Below are 23,071 nucleotides of genomic sequence, written 5' to 3'. Positions count from 1 at the left end.
CCTGCTAAATTCAAGTACAAGTTCTAGGGGCTCCTAGAGATTTCTTAGTATTTTCTCTGTAGATGATCATTTCATCTACATATAAAGATTTTGCTTCTGCTGTGCCAATCCTATCCTAGTTGTGTCATTTTATTGCCAGACTATTTTGGTGGGGACTAGGTTTCAAAATTTAATGGACAAATAAAGAGTAAGCATATCTGCCCTTGTTCCCCACCTTAAGGAGAAAGCATTGTATCTTCTCCATTCATATAAGGCGTTCTCGCTGGAAGTATGAAATATATGTCTTTAATTTGTTGAGAAGTTTCTGTTCTACTTCTAGTCTCCTGATAGCTTTTACCATGAACAGCTGTAGAATTTGGTCCAATACTTTTTCTCCAACTAGTGACAAGATCATATAGCTTTTTCCTTTCCTCTGTTAAAATGATGACTTTTGGGGGTGGATCTTCCAATGCTGAACCAACACTGCCATCCCTATAACAAAACCGCTTTCTACATCCTGCCAGATCTGACTTCTAATAGTTTGTTTTGTTAAACAAATTTCTATCTATGTTCATACTTTTTTCTTCTATTATCTTTATCCAATTTTAGGATTAGCACAATGTTAAGTTCCTAAAATGAGGGGAAAAGTGTTCCTTCTTTTTTGTGCTTTAATTGTTTGATACAATTTATCAGTTAAAATGTTTATGAGCCTGCTGTTGTCATATAGGTAGGTTTTCAAGCTAGGAACATACTTTCTTTAATAGGTGCTATTCAAATTTTATATTTCCTCCAGAGTTAGTTTAATTAATTTGTCTTCTAAGTTACTTCTTAGAAGTTGTCAAATTTATTTCAAAAAAGATTTTTGTAATATGCTTTCTATATCCTTTTAAATTCTGTAAAATCTGTGGTAATGTCTCCTAGATCTTAATATTGTAATTTAAAAAATGTATAACTGATATTGTGTAACAGGAAGAAAAGGTCTAAAAGAGCAGAGGAACTGGGAGGGGTAGGGGAAGGAAAAAAAGGGAAAGGAAAAAATATAAGAAGAAAAAAATGGAAGCAAGGTCTTTGCAAATAGTGAAGGGTGGAGGGGGTGAAGGGAGGGCAAGGGAAGAGGAAAAAAAATAAGAACCAAGAGACTCATGTAATGGTACAAGATTTCAATGATGAATGTAACTATATTTTATACCTAACATGTACCAATAAAGTTAATGGGGAAAAAAAAAATTTAAAAAAAAAGAAACAATAAAGCACTGGGGATGCATCCCTGGGCCAAGGCCCTAAATTCAATTTCTATATAGGGGAAAAAAAAAAAAAAAAAATGAGAAATATTAGCAAGTTGTTCCTCCAGAACAGCTATACCAATTAGCACTCTAATATATAAGTGTACCCATTTTATCCAACCTTGACAATGATGGAATTTTAATTTTTTATATCTTCACCAGTTTTATGCGGAGAAGAGATAACATATATATATATTTTGTTTGTTTGTTTGTTTGTTTTTGGTACCAGGGATCAAACTCGGGACCTTGTACTTGCGCAGCAGGAGCCAGAACCACTGAGCTAAATCCCTGGCCCAACAACATGTATTTTTAATTGCATCTCTTGTTAACAAGTAAGACTGAAGTTTTTTTCATGTCTCTTGGCTATTTGTATTTCTTCCGTAAATTGCTTTTTCATTGTTTTCCATCTTTTTCTATTGAGGGCTCTTGCACCTGTTAGTTTAGTTTATAAGATATGTTTGCATATAAGTATATTGACTTTTTAATCTGTCATTTATGCTTCAAGTATTTTTCCCAATTTGTCATGTTTCTACCTTACTTCTGTTGTGTTTAAGAATACAGAAATTTGTTCGTTAATAGTAGCTGTTACTACAATCATTAACAGCCACCACATCTCAAATTTAACAGCAGTTCTCAAAGTTAAGGGTGCACAAAAATCACCTGAGACCTTTATTTTAAAAATCTAGATTCCTAGGCTTCATTCCCAAGGATTTAATTATGTAGGTCCAGGATAAAGTCCTAGTACACTGACAGGTATCCTTAGGAGATTCTGACTTAAGACGGTCCAGGAAGGCTCCTAAAAAATGCTTGTTTATGGGTTCTGCTTTCAATGACATACTTGGAATATCCTTCCATATACTAAAATTTTAAAAATAGCTGAGAATGGTGGCACACACCTGTAATTCCAGCATTCTGGGAGGCTGAGGCAGGAAGACCACAAATTCAAGCTCTGCCTGGGCAACTTAGCAATTTAGTGAGACCCTGTCTCAAAAACTTTTTAAAGGAGGTAGGGGAAACAGGACAGGGATGTAGCTCAGTGTGAAGGCTCTGGGTTCATTCCCCAGTACCCCCACAAAAAATTGACTCTATTTTTAAAATATTTAATCCATCCAAAATTTATTAAATGACTGGTCAAATCCCTGAATATTATTTGCTGAATAATCATACCTGTCCCTTCTGATTTGAAAAACAACTTTATCACCAGGAAATACTACTTTGGCTGCCACTGCTTACCTATATGTTTTTATAACTAGTAAAAAAAAAAAAAAAATCCCCTCATTATTTTGGTTGTTCAAATTTTGTTGTTCATAATCTTGGTTGTTTAATTTCCCATTTCTTTCTGTGCTCAATTACTATTTAATGATTTAACATAGGCAGTGAATTTTACAAACACAAATTAATTTATAGTCATTCTAACATAATCTTGTCAAGATCATTCTAGAAATTACATAAAATTTTGAAACTGATGTGGAAACCAGTAGTATCTCTCCATTTCTTTAAGTCTTTATTCTAACATTAAGTATGTTCAATTCATAAAGACCACCTACATTTCTTATTAACTTTATTCCCTGGTGTTTTGTACTCCTGTTATAGTTTAAAAAATGATTTCTCAACTGAGATAGTGTAGGACCTAATCCAAACTCTAACCCTTACTAGCTGTGTAACACTGAGCAAGTCACTTGCCCTTTCCTTGCCTTAATTTATTACAAAATGGGGTGACAATAATACATACTAACAGGATTGTTATGAAAATAAAATGAGACAAGTATACAAAACCTTTTATACAGAGACGAGCAGAGAAGTAACATTCAATAGATGTTAGCCAATATTAAGGTTAATGAGACTGTTCTCCAAACACAGTTTCTAAATAGTTCCCTACTAGGCCAGGGATTTAGCTCAGTGGTTCTGCTGCCTGCCTCACAAGTGCAAGGTCCCAAGTTCGATCCCTGGTACCAAAACAAAAAAAAAAGGAAATAGTTTCCTACACAGTACCTGTAGGAAAGTTGTTGATGTTTTCATATTTATCTTGTGTCAATATGTCCCCTGAACTTTCTTACTAATAGTTTTTCAGTTACTCTCCAAATGGGGAAAAACTTAAAAATTAAAAGGCAAATGAATCAGAAGACTTTTCAAAGTTAATTTACATCATTTAGCCATCAGAAGAGAATGATTCAAAAAATGCTAATAAATGATTGGCTATATAGAAAACATCTAAATTAGAGCCCCAATTTAAACCATATGCCAACATAAATACCAGAAAAAAACAAAAAAATAAAGACCAAATCTTGAAAATCCTAGACCATTCCTAGCAGAATTTTTATAATGACAAAAATTTTTTAAAAACTAATAACTCAAATGTCATTTTTAAGCAACTGTCATTTTAGGAAAGTTGCTTATTATTATTATTGATTAACTGGCTCCCCCACCCCCAGATCACATTAAAAATCAAGCTGCACAAAAGCAGGGTCTCTTTTTGTTTGTTCAGTTTTCTCTGAGATATGGTCTCACTCTGTGGTTCAGGCTAGTCCTGACCTCCCTATGTAGCGCAGTCCAACCCTGAACAAGATCCTCCTGCCTCAGCCTCCTGAGTGCTAAGATTATAGGCATGTGCCACCGCAGCTGGCAGCTAGGACATTTTTTATGTTTTCTTGACTGATGTGTTCCAAGAGCTCATGCCTGGCACAAAATAGCAATCAATAAATATTTGCTTAAGGAACTGTCTATCCACTGGAGAGTAGACAAAATGTAGTATATTCATAAATCAGAATACTTATACAGCAGCAAAATGAACTATAGTTACACACATCAACATGGATCACTCTCAGAAATATACTGAAAGAAACGAGAAAGTTACAGGGGAACACACAAAGTATAAAATGTATATTAACAAAAAAAGTAGTAATTAAGATTGAAGCTGGGCATTGTGGCATACTCTTGTAATCTCAGCACTCAGAAGGGCTAGGGCAGGAGGATCTCTACTTCAAAGCCGGCTTGGACTACATAGTGAGGCTGTCTCAAACAAATAAATAAATAAACAAAATTTTTAATTGATAGTTTTCCTAACATTATACCTAAAGAGGAATGATTAGGGCTTTATCTCAAAAAATATGAAAATAATTTATTATATAACAAAAGTTACTTACTTTAATACCACTTGGTGATTACTTAAAAGAGAAAAAAAATTCCCTATGAGCCCACTTGCAAAAAAGAACAGCAATTAAAATGACAAATAAAATGTTCAATAGGGGTAAAGCCAAACATACCTATAAGTTCAGGTGGGTTTCTTTCATTAAACCGCTCACAGAGACGAATGAACGTCTCAGTATTCTCAGTTGTAGGGCATTCACCATGTCTAATAATATGGAGAAAAAAATTTTAATAAAAAGATTACAAATTTCAATGAAAGGTTTCAAAAAAGAGACAACATATAACTTACCCTTTACACTGAAGTTTTATATATTTGATTCCTTCTTTTTCTATGTCATGTCTGTCATAGAACCTTGACGTATTTGTCAAATCTACCAACAAACTCATTTTAACCTTTAAAAAAAAAAAAAAATTTACTAGTAACTGAATTTATTCAAAATCAAGTTAACTAAATGGAAATACTATGGTTTATTCATCCTCATGGAGATATGTTCACTCTGCCACTGAACAACTGACACTAGAAGTACCATTATTCAAGGCTTATTTGAGGTAACAGAACTAAGCAGGTACTCAGTAAAATAATGCCTAAACCAATGAAAGAACAGGAAAATAAGCAAAACATGCCATTCTCAATATCACGAGTCTACTCAAAAATTAAAACAGTGCCATAGTTTTCATCATCTATCTCTGCACCTGTGATCTATTAGACAAGAGCCGAGAACAGACACAGCATGAGTATGAAATACACACGGCTCTAGTGCAGGAGCATATCGCCCCAGCATCCCAAAACCCACCACTGTCACTCTACTCATATCTACCGACTATACCACACACTATATCACACACTGAAAATATAACACAAGCCATTTACACCACAAAAGGATATGTGTGTGCTCCCCTTTCTATCTTTCTGATTAACAGCCATTCTGTCTGTTTTCTGAAAATACATTAAAGTCTAAAGCTAATACACTTCTAAAATTAGCCAAGTTAAAAATGAAGAGAGACTTGTAGGGTGTATAAGAAAGCAATTTCCTTATCTTTCTGGATATCATAGAACACAAGGTAATGATTTAAAAAGAAAGAAAGAAATAGAAAAAGAAAAAACCCAACTTCATTTTCAATGAAAATAAAAAGCATATGCGGGCTGGGGATTTAGCTCAGTGGTTCCATCGCCTGCCTCGATAGGACAAGGTCCCAAGTTCGATCCCCAGTATCAAAAAAAAAGAAGCATATGAGATCTGTATGTGTATTAAAAATATCTAAATCCTGCCAAAGGAACTAAGAGGACTGCAGAAGCTTTGTGAAAAGGAAGAAAGAGAAACACATCCAGAGGTAGCAGAGTTTTAAAACTGCCAACAGAAATAATTTCCTATAAGAAATCATACAACCTAATTTTTTTTGAGACAGGGTCTCACTAAGTTGCCCAAGTGAGCCTCAAATTTGTAATCATCCTGCCTCAGCTTCCTGAATAGCAAGGATTACAGGCATGCAACACCATGCCCAGCTCCAAGAGCTCAAGCTAAAGTGACAGAGCTAGCGCTAAGGAAACTGGAAGAAACCAGACAAACTATATGCAAAACAGTGAAGTATGAGCTATGGAAGGAAAAAAAGCCAATGTGTCTTCATTGCAACTAGGCCTATTGCGGACAAAAGAGGAGGCAGACTTCACCACCTCAGCTTTTTAAACTGGGATTCTGAAACAAGTGGATGTATTGTATATTTTTTATTACAAAATAGAAATCATTGTAATAGAATCACATCTTAAGCAGTTAAAGTTTAAAATAATTGTACAGGGTAAAAAAGTATATAGAGCCAAATGTGGTGACACACACCTATAAACTCAAGAGGCTGAGGGAGGAGGATGGCAAATTTGAGGCCAACTTGGGCTACACAGTAAATTCAAGTCCAGCCTGAACTACTATATATAACCAATAAATAACAATATACAAGCCAGGCATGGTGGTGCATACCTGTAAGCCCAGCACTCTGGGAGGCTGAGGCAGGAGGATCACAAGTTTGAGCCCAGCCTGGGCAATGTAGCAACTTCACAAGATCTTGTCTCAAAGTAAAAAATAAAAAAAGGGCTGGGGATATAGTTCAGTCCAAAGGTGCTGAGTTCAGTTCCCAATACCACCAAAAAAAAAAGAAAGATACTTGGCCATATTTGTATATCTCACTAGAGACTTAATTTCCTTGCTCAATAAATCAATCACACCCAGTTTTTTAGTTTTTCTTCCTAGGTTGCAACAAAAGTCAGTATTTTTCTGTTAAACACTAACTGAAGTCATTTGTATCCAGGGGCCAGGTGGTATGAAATATCTTTAAAATTTAGAACCACAGGGCCAGGGATGCAGCTCAGTGGTACCGCACCTGCCTCGCAAGCGCAAGGTCCTGAGTTTGATCCCCAGTTCCACACACACACACACACACACACACACACACACACACACAAAATTAGAATCACATACAGCCTAATAAGATAGTCTCACTAAGAAATTCATGCCTGAACTGAGCCCAAACAAAAGAACAGTTGCTTCACTAACCTTTTACCACATTCTGACACACACAAAACATCCATACTCTCTGGACTAAACCACAAACACAATGATCTATACTTTTTAAATCACGGGGTCTCTGTCTCTGTCTCTGTCTCTCTCTGTGTCTCTGTCTTTGTCTCTCTCTCTCTCTCTCTCTCTCTCTCTCATTGCTTATTAAGAACTTATTGTCGGGCTTGCCTAAGGAAGACTGGTCTACATAATGATTAGTCTCCACTGTTACAGGGGCGAAATGGCAAAAACATTTAAATTTCACACATCACAAAATAAACAATCATCATTCTCAAATACACACTTCTACCTCTCATAATGAGTTCTACTGACTGATTTTACAGGGCCTCAATATATTGCCCACTTGAACTTCTGGGCTGAAGTGATTGTCCTGCCTCAGCCTTCCAAACAGCTGAGACTAGAGGCAAGTTCCACAACACCTGATGCTACCGCTACTGATTTCTTCAAATACTGGATACTGCTAGACACAAAGGTTTAGAGGATAAATGGCTACTTTTTTTATATAAATGGATAACATGAGGGAGTTCCTCTATGAAGGATTTCTACAGCCACCACCAGAAATTTAAACATGTACACATAGATAAATGTATATAAAAATTAATGCTGAAATCTAGTTAAGAATATTGTACCAATGTCAATTTTCTGTATATGATATTATCCTTCAATTATATAAAATGCCACCACTACGAGAAGCTAGGGGAAGAATTCCTAGAACTACACATGCAATTTTTGCAACTTCCCCTAATAATTACTGCAAAACTTTTTAAAAACCATTTATAGAACAAAATTAAACCAGTAGCCAAAAAAAAAAAAGTTTTTTGCTTCTTACCTTTAAACTCTTTAAATAATTTGAGAGCATACTGGGATGGAACCGATTTTCTTCAGCAACTTGACTATCATATCTTGGTCCCAGCATTGTCTTCAGAGGTAAGAATCTTCCTAAACAACAGTAAAACAGGTAATAATGTTTATTAAAGAAAATATTTCAGACTAAAACTCTATAGTTAGAAATTATCAAAATCACAAATGGAAATATAATCTATAAATACAGCTGTTCACGAAATACTCTCAATCTAAATGGTACTTTGTAAAGGTCCTAGCCAGGCATGGTGCTGCACACTTGTATACCCAGCTCTCTGCAACACTGAGGCAGAAGGATCAAAAGTTCAGCTTAGCTTGGGCAACTTAGCAACTTACCAAACCCCTGTCTCAAAATGAGAAAGAAATAAATAGAACTCGGGTTGCGGCTCAGTGTGAAGGTCCTAAGTTCAATTCCCAGTACAGTAAAAAATAAAAAATTAAATAAATGGTAAGTCCTGCCTTGGAGCTTTTAAGAATGTAATGAATTCTAGAAATTGACAATCAATAAAAGACCAAAAGCCAGGAGTGGTGGCACACACACTCAGGAGGCTGAGAGAGGAGGTCCACCTGACTCCAAGAGTTCAAGACCATCCTAGGAAACACAGTGAGAGTTACTTCCATACCTTCAATTCACCTACGTGTACGTATAGGCAAAAACTGTAATGACTTTACTTCTTCAAGACAGTACCTAATTTAGCTTTTGCACTACCATTCAAGGCAGCCCACTGTCAATCAGAATTCTCTTCCCTCATTCCTTTTACTTTCCCTCCTTCTAGAGGTGATTCCATTCCTGGGAGGTAGAAACTGTGGCATGGTGCAGGGGTAGACAACTGCCATTTTGTACACCACATTTTTGTCTTCACTGGCTTCTAGTAAAATGAACACAATGGCCACACATGGTGGTGCACACTTGGAAGGCTGAGCCTATCTGGGCCACATAATGAATTCAAGGCCAGCCTGATTAGAGAGTGTGACCCTGTCTTAAAAAAAAAACAAAAAAACACTGCCCTGGTCATTGGGCATTATTAAGCTTTCATCAAAGCAGCATCTGCTGAGATGATTAAGGCCCACCCATGACACTGGATGGATCAATGAAGGTTACCCTCCATCTTCCATGTTCCAATCCCAGCTTTTCTTCAGGTCAGCTAGTCACTCTCACATCTCTTGTAATCATCCCTGCTGGGGCCACTAGTCCACTCAATCCCCATCCAAAAGGTAGAAATTACTTTAGGCGGGCCTTGGGACATATAACCATCCCTCAGCAATCCAATCAACTTTCTAAGAGACCTGCAACCAAGTAACTTCAATTTATTCCAACCTGGCTTCTGACTCCACAGCCACAGTCACCAACAACTTCCATGTGATTACCACCTTTTCTAGTACATTAACACAAGATGACCATTTCTCTAAGTGACAAACCCTTCCTTCTGGAAAAACTTTGTCATACAGACTCCTTCAGGGTCTACCACTCGCCTAACACCAACCCTAACTTGTAGCTATTCTGCCTCAATTTCTTTATCCCCTCTTTTATCCTTTACCTGACTTTCAAATGCCTGGCTTCTAGGGGCTCCATTCTAGGCCTTCTCCTCTACTCTCTATATTCTCCACCTGCAACATCTTATCCACTGCCACAGCAGAAAAAATCCTGTTAAGCCAATTCCATTTGTTTTCTTCTTCTGGGGCACATAAAAAGAGTACATTTTGCAGCTTCTCTTGTACTTGGATGAGAGCCATATGATTGGATTCTGCTCACCACTATATGGGAAGAAGTTATACCACTATTAAGCCTGGCCATAAAGTCCCCTAAGAGATCACCCATTCCTGTGAATGGCAACTTTGAGGTCACATCCTTGAAGGGACAGCATCATAAGATGGAAACAGCCGAGAGAGTCACCAATCAGAGAGAAGCTGCCTCAGAAAGCTGCCCAACACAATGCATTATAATATGTCCAAGAAATAAGTATGTTTTTATATATTTGTGCTGTGCATTACAGAAAATAGTATTACTTAAATACTGAGTGATCAACTACCATGTCTTTAAATACTGTCTTTATTCTTATTCCCAAATGTACATCTCCAACTCAAACTTCTTTGAATTCCAAACCATATATGGAACTACTTATTTAACATCTCAACCTGAACAATTAGGATCTTAAGAATATTTCCTTTCAGCTGGGCATGGTGGAGTACACCTGTAGTCCCAGCCCTCAGGAGGCTGAAGCAGGAGGATCATCATGAGTTTAAGGGTTACATAGTGAGTTCAAGACCAGCCTGAAAAAAAAGATCTCCTCTGTGTCAAATAAAAGAAAATTATGACATTGAAATAAATAGTAAAAAAAATAGGGAAAAAAAAAGATATCTCCTCTCATCCAACCTGCTTCTCTCCCAATAAACTCTACTGCAGTGGTGGCAAACGTATGACACGCATGCTGCAGCCAGCTGTTTATTATCACTGAAAGCTCTAAAAGGTTCACCGTCACTGCCCTAACCATCTTAGAGAATACACCATTAACTTAGGATTCAATTCTGACTCTCTTGTTTTCATTCTGAATCCAACATCAAGTTCTGTTGTTTTTCCCTTTTAATATTTCTCAAATCAGCCTCATATTCTTGACCTCCCACTTCAAAACCATCACCACTTTCTTTCACCGGACTACCACAAGTTCATAACTAGGGTCCCCACTTCCACTCTTAACTCCTTCAATTCTTCACACATAGAAACTCAAAAAAGGTTTTGGTTTTATTGGGGGGGGGGGGTTGTTGGGGGGGTTGTTCTTGTTTTTGGGTTTTTTTTGGCTTTTATTTGGGCAGCAGTAGGGATTGAACCCAGGGAGCATAGAGCTTCAACCCTCGTCCTTTTTTTTATTTTGAGACAGCATCTCAATAAATTCCTAAGTTGGCCTCAAATCTGTGATCCTCCTGCCTGTGTCCCAAGTAATTGGAATCACAGGCATGCACCACCATGCCTAGCAGTGAGAGCTCTTTTAAACTGAGGTCAAATCATCTCAATCCAATGTTTTAAAAACTGCAATGCTGCCAGTGTACATTAAAAGTATATAAACATTAAAATTCTTAATCATATCCTACACCAGTCTGTATGATCTGCCTCCTACTCTCCAACCTCATATCCTCACTTATACCCTCCATAACACATATTCAGTCTCAAATCCCATCCTCACCTTATCCTAACAGTGCTCTTCCACCTCCAACTATTTAGCACCCACTCAAGAAAACTTCTACTCAATATAATTAGTCTATCATCTGCTCTGGAAAGCCTTTCTTGATCTCCTTCTTCCTTCCCAGTTTTTTTTCTGCCAATCCCGAAACAAAGACTGAAGTTTATTATCTTTGGTGTCCCAGCATATTGTACAATACAATCATTATGCACTTGTTACAGCCGCACTTTGTTTAAATTTGATGGTTTGCTACTCCCATTAGAGTAGGGAGGAGAGGGGGTTGTTATTGCAGTACTAGGGTTCACACCCAGGGCTTCACACATGCTGGGCAACCACAATACCACTGAGCTATGCCCCAGACCCAGACTGTGTGCTTTTTAATGTGATGTGCTGTTTTCTTAACCATCTCCCTAGTCCCAAAGTTTAAGCAGACACTCAAGTAGTTACTAAGTAAACATGCCAACAGTCCCAGCTACTCAGAGAATGAAGTCAGAGGATTGAGCTTACAAATTTGAGTCCTGCCTGGGAAACAAGAGATCCATCTCAAAACAAACAAAAATGTCAAGTCACCATCACTGTCACAGGCTGCATCTTATCTTTATATTCCTACAGATCCCAGTAAATTTTTTACACATTGTAAGTGTGAAATAACTTTATATTTAACTATATACCTTTAAGAAATTACAAGCCGGATGTGGTGGCACACACTTATAAACCCAGCACTAGGGAGGTTGAGGCAGGAGGATTGCCCCAAGTTTGAGGTCAGACCAGGCTACTTAATGAGATAAAGGCCAGCCTGAATTACACAGCAAAAAAAAAAAAAATTGCAAGTTTGTTTTCTTCTAAATATTTACCTGAAAGTTATCACTCTGAAGTACGAAAAGAACTCTGCAGAAATAAAGTTTGGGGCTATCTCCAGGAACTCACTCTCATTCCAAGTCTGGTTTAACTAGAGTAGGTGACTTCATACATATTCTAGGTGAGGAAAATTAGAAACTTCTAGTACTAAGATCCCTCCTAATGTTTACATGAAAAAAACTTGAGTGGCCATAACACATTTTCCTCATTATGAAAAATACCAAAAAGTTTTTACAATAAGCATGATTGCTTTTATAATCAGGGGAAAAAAAAAAAGAGGAGAACACAGTACAAAATGGGAATGTGGCCAGGCACAGTGGAACACATCTGTAATTCATCTACTTGCGAGGCCAAGGCAGAAGGATTTCAAGTTCAAGGTCAGCCTTGGCAGATTTGTGAGACCCTATCTCAGAAAAGAGCTGAGGATGTAGCTCAGTGCTCCTGGGATTCAACCTAAAGTATTAGGGGTTGGGGGAAGAGTATTATTACTTATATTTCTCACTAAAGTTTATAAAAATATAGCTAATATATCTTGCTACTACGCTACTATGCCACACAATGTGGCATGAACACTTCCAGGACTCAAGAAAAACAGAACTTAAAGGGAAATTCAGAGAAATATACCAAGAATTCTGCTATATCCATCCACCTCCCTAACAACCATCACAAACCAAAGCAGTACTGATTACTAGGAGAGATCTAGTTTGGCTGTCTGGGGTTGTCGGGAGGGATTCTATTCATGGACCACAATTTATCAGAAGTAAGCTTAGTGACTCAATCACAATAATGAAGAATCTAGTTTGGGGGGGGGCCAAAATATCCCAATATAATTAAAAAGTTTAAAACTTTTTATTCCTGATTCGCTTCATTCCTAACAAAGTGGTAGGGGAGACACACTACTCAATTTCTCAGAGACAAAGCACCTTACTTGCTATCCACTCCCAGATACAGCCACATTTGTGCCACTTATTTAACAATAAGCCAAGATTCTAATATCTTTCACTGCCATATTGGAGGTCTTACATTAGAATTCTCGTTTTTTAAAAATGTATGGGAACATGGTGACACACTACCGTAATCCCAGCTATTTGGGAGGCTGAAGCAAGATGATTACAAATTCAGTCTGGGAAACATAGTAAGACCCTGTCCCAAAAATAATAATAATTATAATAGTAATAATAATATTAAAGTATTTTTCTAGTATTTTAAAGTATAGGGTCTGAGGTATAGCTCAGTGGTAGAGCATTTGCCTACCATTTGCTAGGCTGTACAGTTGCCCCAGCAACACACACACACACACACACACACACACACACACACACAAAAGAATTCTGATAGGTAAACTGTTTTTCTAATTCCAAATATTCTGACAAGAACTTTATGATTTTGTTTTCCTTACAAATACAGTATAGCAGGTAACTGTAACCAAGGGATCCATGAAACAAACTCAGGCTAGAAAAGAAGTGCAGCATCTAGGGTTAAGAGTTTCTTCATAGGTTAAATATCACATAATTTCGCTTATTTGAGAAACTCAAAATAACAGTAATGTAAAGACCAAAATAAAAAAAAGAGATGCTAGGAAACAGAAAGACAGACTTTGTGGAGATAGGAAGTAGATCTGAGGAAGAGGGGAAAGGGAAGGATGGGACAGAGGAATAAAAATGATCAAAACACAATAGCCACAGGTACCAATTGCCCAAGATAAATGTAATTATTATGTATTGCAAACAAATACTAGTAATAAAAGTGTCTTCATAATTCCATAGAGAAAATCACATATAAGAAACGTTTATATGCTATCAGAGCACAAATTCAGAATAGGTAGAGATGAAGATCTACAAAGAAAAATCTAAAGAACTGTAATAAATCTGTTAAAGAATGCACAATGAGTATCAAGTAGAATTGTTTCCATTATAATTGGAAATGCATGTAAAAATGGTTCAAACAAGCTGGGTGAAATGGTGCACCGCTGTTATCCCAGCTACTCGGAAGGCTGAGGCAGAAGGATAGATCATAAATTCAAGCTCAGCCTGGGCAATTCAGCAAGACCTTATCTCAAAGTAAAATATAAAAGGGACTGAGGATACAGCTCAAGGGCACAGTATCCCTGGGTCCAATCATCACTATCAAAAAAAAAAAAGTTCAAATATAAAATTATTTCACTTTTCTTAAAAATCTCAAACTAAGACTTGCTTGCATTACAGTTTGTCACTTTTATCTATTGTTAATATGGCAAAGAAACAGACCCAAGGATCAGTGGAATAGATTAGAAGATGGAGAAACAACTCCAGACATACTCAGCCACCTAATCTTTGACAAAGGAGCCAACCACCATCATTGGAGGAAAGATAGCCTATTTAATAAATGGTGTTGGAAAAACTGGATTTCAACCTGCCAAAGATTAAAACTACACCCATACCTATCACCATGCACTAAACTAAGATCAAAGTGGATTAAAGATCTAAATATTAAGACAGAAACACTAAACTTGCTGGAAGATAAGCTAGGTAGAACTCTTGAAGACATTGGCATAGGAAATGACTTTATGAACAAAACCTCAGTAGCATGGGAACTAGCACAAAGAATCAACAACTAGGATCTCATCTTATTAAAAAGCTTCTGCACTGCAAGAGAAACCACCAACAGAGCTAAGAGACAACCTACAATGTGGGAAAAAATTTTTAGCAGCTGTACCTCAGACAAAGGTCTACTATCAAGAATATATAATGAATTGAAAAACATCAGGCACCCCCAAATTCAAAGACCCAATTCAAAAATGGGCATCTGAAATGAACAAACATTTCTCAGACAAAGAAGTAAAAGCAGTAAATAAATATATGAAAAAATGTTAAACATCACTGGTCATTCAAGAGATGCAGATGGAAACAACACTGAGATTCCACCTCACCCCAGAAAGAATGGCTGCTATCAAGAAATCAACCAATAACAAATGCTGGTGGGGATGTGGAGAGAAAGGAACCCTTCTCCATCGTTGGTGGGAGTGCAGACTGGGCAACCACTGTGGAAATCAGTATGGAAACACCACAAAGAACTATGGCTAGAGGTCCCATTTGACCCAGCTATTCCCCTGCTGGGTATCTTCCCCAAAGAATTAAAAGAATCATACCACAACGATATACGTGCACCTGTGTTTGTAGAGGCACAGTTTGTAATAGCTAAGGCTTGGAAACAGCCCAAGTGCCCATCAACTGGAAATTGGATAAAGAAGATGTGGTTTTTTTATAAAGTGGAGTACTACTCAGCCATAAAGAATGAGAAACTAGAGACATTTATAGCTAAATGGATGTATATTGAGGCCATACTCAAGTGAAATAAATAGGACACACATGTAAATACCAAATAGTTTCTCTAGTGTGAGAAACTGAAAGTGTAAATAAGGATTAAAATGATTAAAATAAGTAATTGATAATTTGAAATAGGAAAAGGTCCAAAGGTGTATGGGTGGTGGGAAGGGAAGGGGAAAGGGAAGAAGGGAAAGGAAAAATTATGAGAAAAGAAAAAAAATGGAAATGAAATCTATGTAAATAGGCAAGGGTGGAGGGGGTGAAGGGCGCACAGGTAATGGGGAAAAAAACAAGAACTAAGATACACCATGTACAGGTACAAGCACCCAATGATAAATGTAAACGTATTGTATACCTAAAATGTACCAATAAAAAAAATTTTTTTTAAATCTCAAACTAAGACTTGCTTATATTATAGTTTGTCACTTTTATCTATTGTTAATATGGCTTTATTAATTGAGAAGATAAAATAAAATGTCAAGATAAGCTGATAAAGTAGAATCAGAAAGCCTGAGGGGAAAAAAAGTGACCACACAATCTCAGGAGGCAGAGGCAGGAAGATTGCCATGAGTTTAAGGCCAGCCTGGGCCACATAGTGAGACCCTGTCTCAAAAAACAAAAAACAAAGAGAATCTCCTCTTCCAACAATTTTAAATAATTAGGTAACTGTACTGCCTAATTATGAAATGAAAAGGCATTCAACATGAAGCATTCATAGCTTACTACAAATCCTTTTTTTACAAAATTACCTTCTAGAAAAGGCAGTAAACTGAAATTAATTAAAACTTAATACTTTCACTTTTCAAATGAAAATGTTAAGAGAATAAAAAGGCAAGCCGAAAGATATGCAAAAGCATATATTCAACAAAGGACATGTATTGATAATACATAAGAAATTCTAACATTCAGTAAAAATTCTAACATTCAATTTAAAAACCAAAATGAGAAGCCAGGCATGGTGGCACACACCTGTAATCCCAGCACTCTGGGAGACTGGAGCAGGAAGATCCAAATTTCAAGCTGAGCCTTGGCAATTTAGCAAGACCTTGTCTCAAAATAAAAAATAAAAACAGGACTGGGCATGCAGCTCAATGTGAAATCCCTGGAGGAAAAGAAATCAGCAACCCTATGGTGACATATGCCCCTAATCCCAGCACTGGGAGAATAAGGCAGAAGACCTCAAATTTGAGGCCAGCCTGCGCTCCCTACAGAGTTCAGTGCCATCCTGGAATACACAGTGAGACCCTGTCTCAAAAAACAAAAATCAGAGAGGGCTGGAGGTTTCATCCAGTGGCAGAGCCCCTGCTTGCCTGAGGTTCTGGGTTTGATACTCGGAACCTTAAAAACAAAATCAGTTACAGATTTGGGCACATCACAAAAGATACATGAAAGATACATAAATAGCCAAAAAGTAAATGAAAAGACCCTCAACATCAAACCAGAGTAAGATATTACTACATGTACTAAGTTTTGGAGAGGATGTGGAGCAAATGGAACTTTCACACACTGATGTGGGAATGTAAAACGTTATTGCTTTGGAAAAGAGGCTGGCAGTTTTTTTAAAAGTAAACATACATAGTACCTACCTTATCTAGATATTTCTCTCCCAGAGATTAAAGAAGACAAATGAAAGTATATGTTCATACAAAAAATTGTACATGAAAATTTGTAGCAAGATTTGTCATAAGCAAAAACACTGGAAACCCAAATGACTGTCAACACGTGACTACATAAATAAAGTGTAGTATACTCTTAATAATGAAAAAACTACTCAGCAAGAAAAAAGGATGAACTAGTAATACATGCTAAAATCAGGAAGTGTCTCAAAAATAATTATGCTGAGCAAAAGCCAGACACACTTCCAAAAAGAGCATGTATGTTTCTATTTTTTAAATTGTAGATAATACAAACTAATTAATAGTGACAGAAAGCAGATCAATGGTTGCCTGAGTTGGAAATTCTGAGATACTGTATTGTAAATGCAATCGTAAGGGCAAGAGGATGTAGGAAGAGAAAAGGGAAATTTATCAGTTAACTACTGAAACCTCTCCCTTCAAAAACAATAACATATTGAGGCCATGCTCTTAAGTGAAATAATGAGGACACACATGTAAATACTGAATAGTTTCTCTAGTGTGAGAAACTGAAAGTGTAAATAAGGATTAAAAGGATTAAAAACAAATAACTGATACTTTGAAATACGAAAAGGTACAAAGGGGTAGAGGTGGTGGGAGGGGAAGGGGAAAGGAAAGAAGGGAAAGGAAAAATTATGAGAAAAGAAAAAAAAATGGAAATGAAATCTATGTAAATAGGGAAGGGTGGAGGGGGTGAGGGGCGCACAGGTAATGGGGAAAAAAAATGAAAACCAAGATACATCATGTACAAGTACAAGCACTCAACGATAAATGTAAACGTATACCTAAAATGTACCAATAAAAGAATTTAAGGGAAAAAAAAAAAACAGTAACAACAATAACTGTCTTACCTAAATGTATGGTGAAAGTTTAACCCAAGGCCCGGACTGGTGGAAGTTTACAAAAAAATGTCCAGATTATTAATCACAATCCAGACACAGAAGCAATAAAGACTTCTGTGTTCCTCTTCTTCCTCCACTTCTTCTTTTCCTCCTCCTCCTTTTTTTTTGTACTGAGGCTTTTAAACCCAGGAGCCTCTCTTATGCAAGGCAGGTGCTCTACCACTGAGCTACACCCCTAGCCTTTTTATTTTAAGACAGGGTCTCCCTAAGAGCGGAAAATACGTTTTATGGAATGTCTAGACTGTCCTCCTAACCCAAAGCTTTCTCTGCTTTGTGTTGTATAGCCCTGCTTATCTATAGCCAATGTAAATTCATGGCTATACAATTCATGTGCTCCTTCCTCAAATTTTACTGTAAAAATGCTGACAAGCTTGTATTTCACAGATAGGTCCAACCAACAGAATTCAAACTGCTACCTAGCTAGCCATGCTGCTAAGTTGCAAAGCCTTGTCCAAACCTCCGTCTTTTTTTTAGCCAGCATATATAATGGCTCAATAAACCCTATCATTTCAAAGAACTCTGTGTTTTAGTTTTGATTTAACATGAGTGATGAGGTTATGAGTGTTTCCTGGGATATGCGTGTGTATAGTCAAAATTGATCTAACTGTACACTGAAAGTTTATTGTATGTTAAACTCAATAAACATGAAAAGTCCACAATAAAAGTTATTTTAAAAACAAAAACAAGAAACTCTGACTCCCAGTCTCAGGGTCGACCCATTTCACCGCTGAACCGCCCCTCCTGCTCCTTAGCTTTCCTCCATCTCGAGACTCCCCTCGCCTCTTCTCCCTTCTCCGAGAGGAAGGCTGAACCTCAAACGGTTCACAAACTTCTAATTAAGCTTCAAAGTACTGTCCACTGTATTACTGGCCCTCAGTTCCCGCCAGAGAAGCCTCATGCTTGCCTTCCCATCGGCAATACTGAGCCCTATATGGAAGAGACGAGGGTCTCTATCCACTCCCTCCCGTCCACGTTCCCAAACACTCATCCACTGAATTTCCTCCGACCGCGCACACCTTTGTCTTGAAATACCGCTAACCGGCACCAAAACAGCGAAAGTTGCGTTCTGCAGCCGGCCCACCCCCGGGCCCGCCGGAGCGTGGGGATTCGAACACCCTCTCCTACGTTACCTGCCACCGGCTGGCCGCGCCGCGGACAGTTCAGCCACCGCGGCGGGATTTTGTTGTGAGCCATGTCTTGGGTCCGAGCAGAGCCGACCTGCGCAGCTGCCTACTCGAGGTCGGCTGGGCACCAGAAGTCCAAGGCACCGGAATCCCCACCGCGATCCGAACGCCACCCGCTCCTATCCGGGCACCTATAAGGGCGGCGCGCCACTTTCATTCAGGAGCCACGGCTCTAGTCGATCCCACAATGCCCCGCAACTTCCGCCCCTGAAGCCCCGCCCCCTCCTTTCCGAGGTCAGAGGGGAAGAAAGCTTAGAGTAGGAATAACACAAGGAGTTAAAGCCTCGGCGAATGGGCGGAACCGAGGTTCCCTCGCCCCGCCCCGTCACTGATTTGGTTTTTTTAGTTCGCCTAAGCGCATGCGCAATTGTTTCCTTTCGGGATGGCGGAGCGAGGTTTGTTTTCTTTTCCCACGTAACCGACCACCCAGAGAGTTCCATTATTGTAAGAAGCCAAGCACCTTAGCGCTCTTGGGTTTGTCCACAGCTTTCTTTTTGTTTTCTTTTCTTTTTGAAACAGGGTCACACTGTGTAGTTCAGGCTGTCCTTAAACTCACTACGTAGTCCAGGCTGCCCTGGAACTCACGGCGATCCTCCTGCCTCTGCCTTCCCAGTGGTGGGACTACAGGCGCGCGGCACCACGTCGGGTTGTCCGCAGCTTTCCTAAAGTCATCTGTTTTACTGATGAAAGGGCCCTTCCCACAGCTTGGTGTCCTGCTCAGATCTGGGTTTGATTTAGCATTTTCAAAATTTCTCTCTATAATGAGGCTCAGGGGGACAGATTTTAGGGAAATTCTAAGGACGAGATGTCAGGGTACCAAAAATGAGAAATTTCTCTTTTGGAGGGGATTAGTCCATTAATCCATTAAGTATTTGAAATTAATTCTAAAACATTTTAGAGTCTTGTTTGTACATTTCTCCAGCCAAGTTTCAAAACATATTTGAGAGTTTCAGAAGGTCTCTGTCAAAAAGAGCTACTAATTATTGCATATAATTGTCAAAGGTCGGAAGTAGACAGTGGACTACCACTGTGTGGCAATGTTCTTTGCCTACCAAATAAAGTTCCTTGTTTTTCCCCTTACAGTTAACCCCAGGTCTTGGAAGCATTTTATAACTGTTGTCCTAGAATGAGACTTTCTTCAGTTACCAGGCAAAATTAAAGTATTAAATATAAATCTAGATGACGGCTAATTAACTATAACGTGTCACTTAGACTTTAAGCACCATTTATTTCTATAGTTGAACTACAAGAGTATGAGGCTGCAGGGAATATTATTTTTAAAGTATCAGTGGGAATTTTCTGGGCAGCTCAGTTTGAATGCCTGGACCCTTTCAGTAAGGATTCTTTTATAAATATATGAAGCCCAATAGCTGTCTCCTTGTGTTAAATCACATTCTTGGTCTATCCTACAATTACATTTGTTCAGAACTTTCAGTGAAAGTGCGAACTGACAGGACGCGACCCAGTTTCCTTACAGACCAATAATCTGCTCAAATGATGCCCAATTAATTCCTTTCTTTGCTGGCAGAGTAGAGTGTATGCCGTACCCAAAATGATTAAATGTGTAAGCCCTAAGCCCCCCTCAAGGATGAGAAAGGTGGCCCTGGTCACATAAATTGACATCTCAGCTTTCCTCCTAGGGACAACTCCATTAGAGACTCATTCCTACATGAACAGGAAGAGGGAGGGTATCTCAAACTCAACAGTCCAAGAAGGTTTATTATTAAGCTGAGAAGAACCTCTCTGTGCAAGTGAAAGAGAGAAGATTTCTCTTATAGGCTAAGAGGCTTTTTTTACAGGGCTTTTTGGCAGGCTTTTGAGGGGATGGGTCAGAGAAGCAGCAGTCTGATGTGTCCTCTCTGTCTTCTGTGGCCTGCTGACATGTTATCTTAGTTACTTTTCTCTCATTGCTGAGATAAAATACCCCACACACAAAGTTAAAGGAAGACAGGTTTATTTATCTCACAGTTTGTAGAGGTTTCAGTCCACGTTCAGCTGGCTCCAAGGCAGGGTGGCACTTGGCAGAGGGGCAACAGTTCACGACAGTGGAAGTCAGCAAAAACAACAAGGGAACCTTAACAGCGTTTTTCTGCCCCTGTTATCTTATATCCAGACTACCAGGACTAGGGTGGTTCGAAATTAATCAGTGGACTGATTTAGTAATCACACACCATTAAACCCAGCATCACACACTCTGGATTCAGCCACCTCTGAAAAAGTCCTATGACCACATGAGGCTTTGGGGAGACATCTAGACACAAGCCATAACTCATAAGCTGATGAACATACCTCTGTGACCTACTGACATCCTTGGGGGACTCCTGCTGTGTCCTCTGTGACCTAAGTAAAATGAAACCTATATTTCTCTGAGGTGGAGAGGGTGGGCTTATTCGAACTGGCATTGTCCCTGTCCAGACTCAATCATTATATACACCATATTGATATAGGGACGATGTAGGGACCTCTAAATGATATAGGGGAAATATTATAACTCTTAACCTGTTAGATGTGTGATACACCCAGTTCTTGTTCCCTAAAATCAAAGAGTGAATTCTAGGAAAAATGGAGGTTGAGAATAGGAAATATTTATTGAGGGATAGATAGCTCCTGCCTGAGAGGGACAGAAGGGGATCTGGAAAGTGGGTTGCCACAGACTCCACTTACATAAGAGGCTTTATAGAGCAAAATCACAAGGTTGGTACAAAGTCATGGGGTGGGTACAAAAGAGGACAAAACTATGACCAATAAGATTACAAGTATAGTCACTTACGTAATATTGATGCAATGGGGAAGCAAGTCACATAGCAAGTGTACATGGAAAGAACAAGGACCTTTCTTGGAACGGATGGGTCAGGAGGTTCTTGATCCTCTACCCAAGGTGACTGATGCTTATTTAGAATATCAATCATTATTATTTATCCCTTGGGGAAGTACGTAGATCATTGTTCATCCATTGGGGAAGTATGTAGATGTAGTCATTCTGTCTTTATCATGAGCCCTGGCCTTCAATAAATGTGCCTCCAGCCACAATTTAATATTTTCTTCTATTCTGTACTGACTTCTTTGAGGGCCTAGCCCTGTTTGACTGCCTATAATATTTCTAATTAACTTAGCTGTCTATAACAATATCTAGCCAGGAATAGGAGTCCTAGGCAAAGGGAGAGCTTCATAGCACTAGTCAGCAGCTGTTACTGGCTATAAAGTGGTAGTGTGTGTTTAATTTTTACTCCACTATTAGTTATACTCTCTCCATCCTGAGTGCCAATATTGAGAGACCCCGTGTCTCCCATTTGCAACAATATAGGGTAGAATAGGAAGGTAGCTTCCAAGTAAGCAGGAGATTTCTCTCTCCCTATAGGAATCTCTTACCTGATAGTGTTTCTGCCTACATGGCTCCTCGTCTCAGATTTCTTATTATTCAGTGAGAAGAAAGCAAATGCCCACAGAGGACCAGCATGGCTCTTCCTTGGATTCCTAGAACCTTCAATTTACCTTTCCAGATATGTCTTGGTCTCCTCTTTATTAGCTGTAAGTTCTCTTCATGGGTGAATTCTTCCATGGAACATTCATTTGTCCATAAGAAAGGGAAGGATGAATAAAAATAATTTTCCTATTAGTGAAAGGGAATTTTCCTCTGAGCAATTCTTTTGAGAAAATTTATATTCATAAATCCTCTTCAACTTAATGTGTATATAAATCTTCTAAAAGCTGAATGAACCTCCTGCCTTTTTTACAAGCCAGGGCCTGAGTGCCATCTCTTTGAAATGTAAACATCAAGGAAGATAGTGCCCCTGTCTCTCTGTCACCTTGGGAGTTTAGCCTTCCTGTTTAATCCTAAAGAACCTTGTTTGAGGCTGTTATCAATGGTTTGTGTAAGAGATAGGAAAGGCTTTGTTTTTCCTTCAGATGATGGTAATTAACTAACCCAGGTGGCCACTCCAATGACCAATCAAACCTTACAGAAGTACAAGTTATGTTCATGTTGAGAACATTTAGGTAAAGGATTGTATGTGCTTGGATATTTAAGAGTGAGATTTCTCTCTCTGAAATTTCATTAGCAGACTGCCTGTGTGGTGTATCATGATGGGCTGATTTAATGTTTATTGAATAATGAAACTCCTTTCTTTCTTTCTTTCTTTCTTTCTTTCTTTCTTTCTTTCTCATATTAGAGGGAA

At 38.4% G+C, this 23,071-nt stretch overlaps 1 protein-coding gene across 4 annotated transcripts in view; it reads right to left on the bottom strand.

The window, feature by feature from the left end:
- The window catches only part of Rngtt (RNA guanylyltransferase and 5'-phosphatase), a 314,302-nt gene extending 295,198 nt beyond the window's left edge, over window positions 1-19,104 (bottom strand). For 3 of the 4 annotated variants that reach the window (XM_013077976.2, XM_021240735.2, XM_021240736.2), the window contains exons 1-4: window positions 18,843-19,104; window positions 7,806-7,915; window positions 4,699-4,802; window positions 4,526-4,614 (exon numbers count right to left, since the gene is read on the bottom strand). In XM_013077976.2, coding sequence (XP_012933430.1) covers window positions 4,526-4,614; window positions 4,699-4,802; window positions 7,806-7,915; window positions 18,843-18,906 — 367 coding nt within the window. In that variant the 5' untranslated portion in view covers window positions 18,907-19,104. The remainder of the gene's footprint in view (window positions 1-4,525; window positions 4,615-4,698; window positions 4,803-7,805; window positions 7,916-18,842) is intronic. The other variant, XM_004860222.3, reaches the window with a different exon arrangement.
- Window positions 19,105-23,071: the final 3,967 nt, after the last annotated feature.

The sequence above is a fragment of the Heterocephalus glaber genome, unplaced genomic scaffold, assembly GCF_053883595.1.
Source record: "Heterocephalus glaber isolate CG9 unplaced genomic scaffold, H.glaber_assembly_v1.0 deba00001523, whole genome shotgun sequence".
In the NCBI taxonomy this organism is placed as follows: Eukaryota; Metazoa; Chordata; class Mammalia; order Rodentia; family Bathyergidae; genus Heterocephalus; species Heterocephalus glaber.
The sequence above is the reverse complement of the archived record's forward strand: the minus strand, read 5'-3'. Positions and strand labels throughout refer to the sequence as shown.